Raw genomic sequence first — 1,318 nt, 5'->3', positions numbered from 1 at the left:
CCCACTGCGCCGCACCCCGCGCCCAAGACCGCTGCACCCCAGTCCCAAGCGAGCACGCCCAGCGCACGCGTAATCGTGACACCTGGGGACCCACACAGCCTCCACGCTGGCTCAGGACCGCGGGGCCTGAGGACACACTGCCTGGGCGCCGCCCGCCCTCACCCCCTGGCACACGCGCCACGCTCACGCCGTGCGCGGCCACCGCACCCAAGCACACCCGTCCCCGCGCGCTTTCCCATCATCTGAACTGCCCGTTTTGCCACAGAGGCAGCCTGGGGGGCGGGGTTGGAGTGAGTGGGAGCCCCACGGAGGTTCTGGGGGGATCCGCTGCCCCCCTGTCCCCTCCCCACTGGGGCTCAGCCCTGGGGGATGCACCAACCAACTCCACCTCTTCTGCCACCCAAATATCTGTGGGTGGGGGTGACTGTTCCCCCCACCCAGGCACCTCCAAGAGCCAGACCTGTGAAGACACCTGAGGACTTCTGTCAGTAAGGGTAGCCCTTAGGACAGTGGTTCTCAACCTGTGGACTTTGACCCCTTTGGGTGTTGAACGACCCTTTTACAGGGGTCGTCTGATTCATAACAGTAGCAACATTATAGTGATGAAATAACAACGAAAATAATTTTATGGTTGGGGGGTCACCACAACATGAGGAACTGTATGAAAGGGTCTCGGCATTAGGAAGGTTGAGAACCACTGCCTTAGGACATCGCAGCCCCCTGTGCCTGTGAATGACCCAGGTTTGACTGAGGAGTGACATGCGGACACATGCCCCTGCTTGTGTGTTCAAAGGTCCATGTTTGTGTGTGGCCTGGCGGCCCCCCACCCTGCCCACCCCCGGGTCTGGCACCCTGTCTCTGGCATCCATGCCAGAGCTCTGCCAGGCACTGGGAATTGGTGCCAGTCCCAGGCTGCCAGACATTATACTGAGGGGAATAGGTACATTGCATGGCAGGGGGGGTGTCCCTGCTTCCTGTAGGCCCCCAGGTCTTTTCCAGGGCCTCACCCCTGTCCTCTCTAGGTCCCAGAGCATAGACTCCTTGTCACTTACTTCTCACTCAGTCCTAGTACCCATTCTCTAGCTTGAGTCCCGGGCTCCATGCAAGGGCCCATGGCAGTGCCTTCTCCAAAGTCTGCCTTGCCATCCAGGTGGTCTCCTTGGTGAGTGGGGAAGGGCCTAGGAGCCAGAACCACTCAAGATGAAGACTCGGGTCATTCCTGAGCCTCCACCCGCGCCTCCTCCTGTCAGTGCAAATGACAGGCTAGCCATCCTGGAGTGGCAGAGTTTACCTGGGGCGGGGCCGGTGAATGTTCTTG

General features: G+C 60.5%; 1 protein-coding gene across 1 annotated transcript in view; it reads right to left on the bottom strand.

The window, feature by feature from the left end:
• The window catches only part of HSD11B2 (hydroxysteroid 11-beta dehydrogenase 2), a 6,274-nt gene extending 6,035 nt beyond the window's left edge, over positions 1-239 (bottom strand). Inside the window, exon 1 of the mRNA XM_045293912.1 lies at positions 208-239. Coding sequence (XP_045149847.1) covers positions 208-239 — 32 coding nt within the window. The remainder of the gene's footprint in view (positions 1-207) is intronic.
• Between the last annotated feature and the right edge of the window lie 1,079 nt (positions 240-1,318).

This window comes from Echinops telfairi, unplaced genomic scaffold (genome assembly GCF_000313985.2).
Source record: "Echinops telfairi isolate 266 unplaced genomic scaffold, ASM31398v2 ScPeMD7_2291;HRSCAF=2852, whole genome shotgun sequence".
Lineage (NCBI taxonomy): Eukaryota > Metazoa > Chordata > Mammalia > Afrosoricida > Tenrecidae > Echinops > Echinops telfairi.
This window is presented reverse-complemented; position numbering and strand designations above follow the sequence as displayed.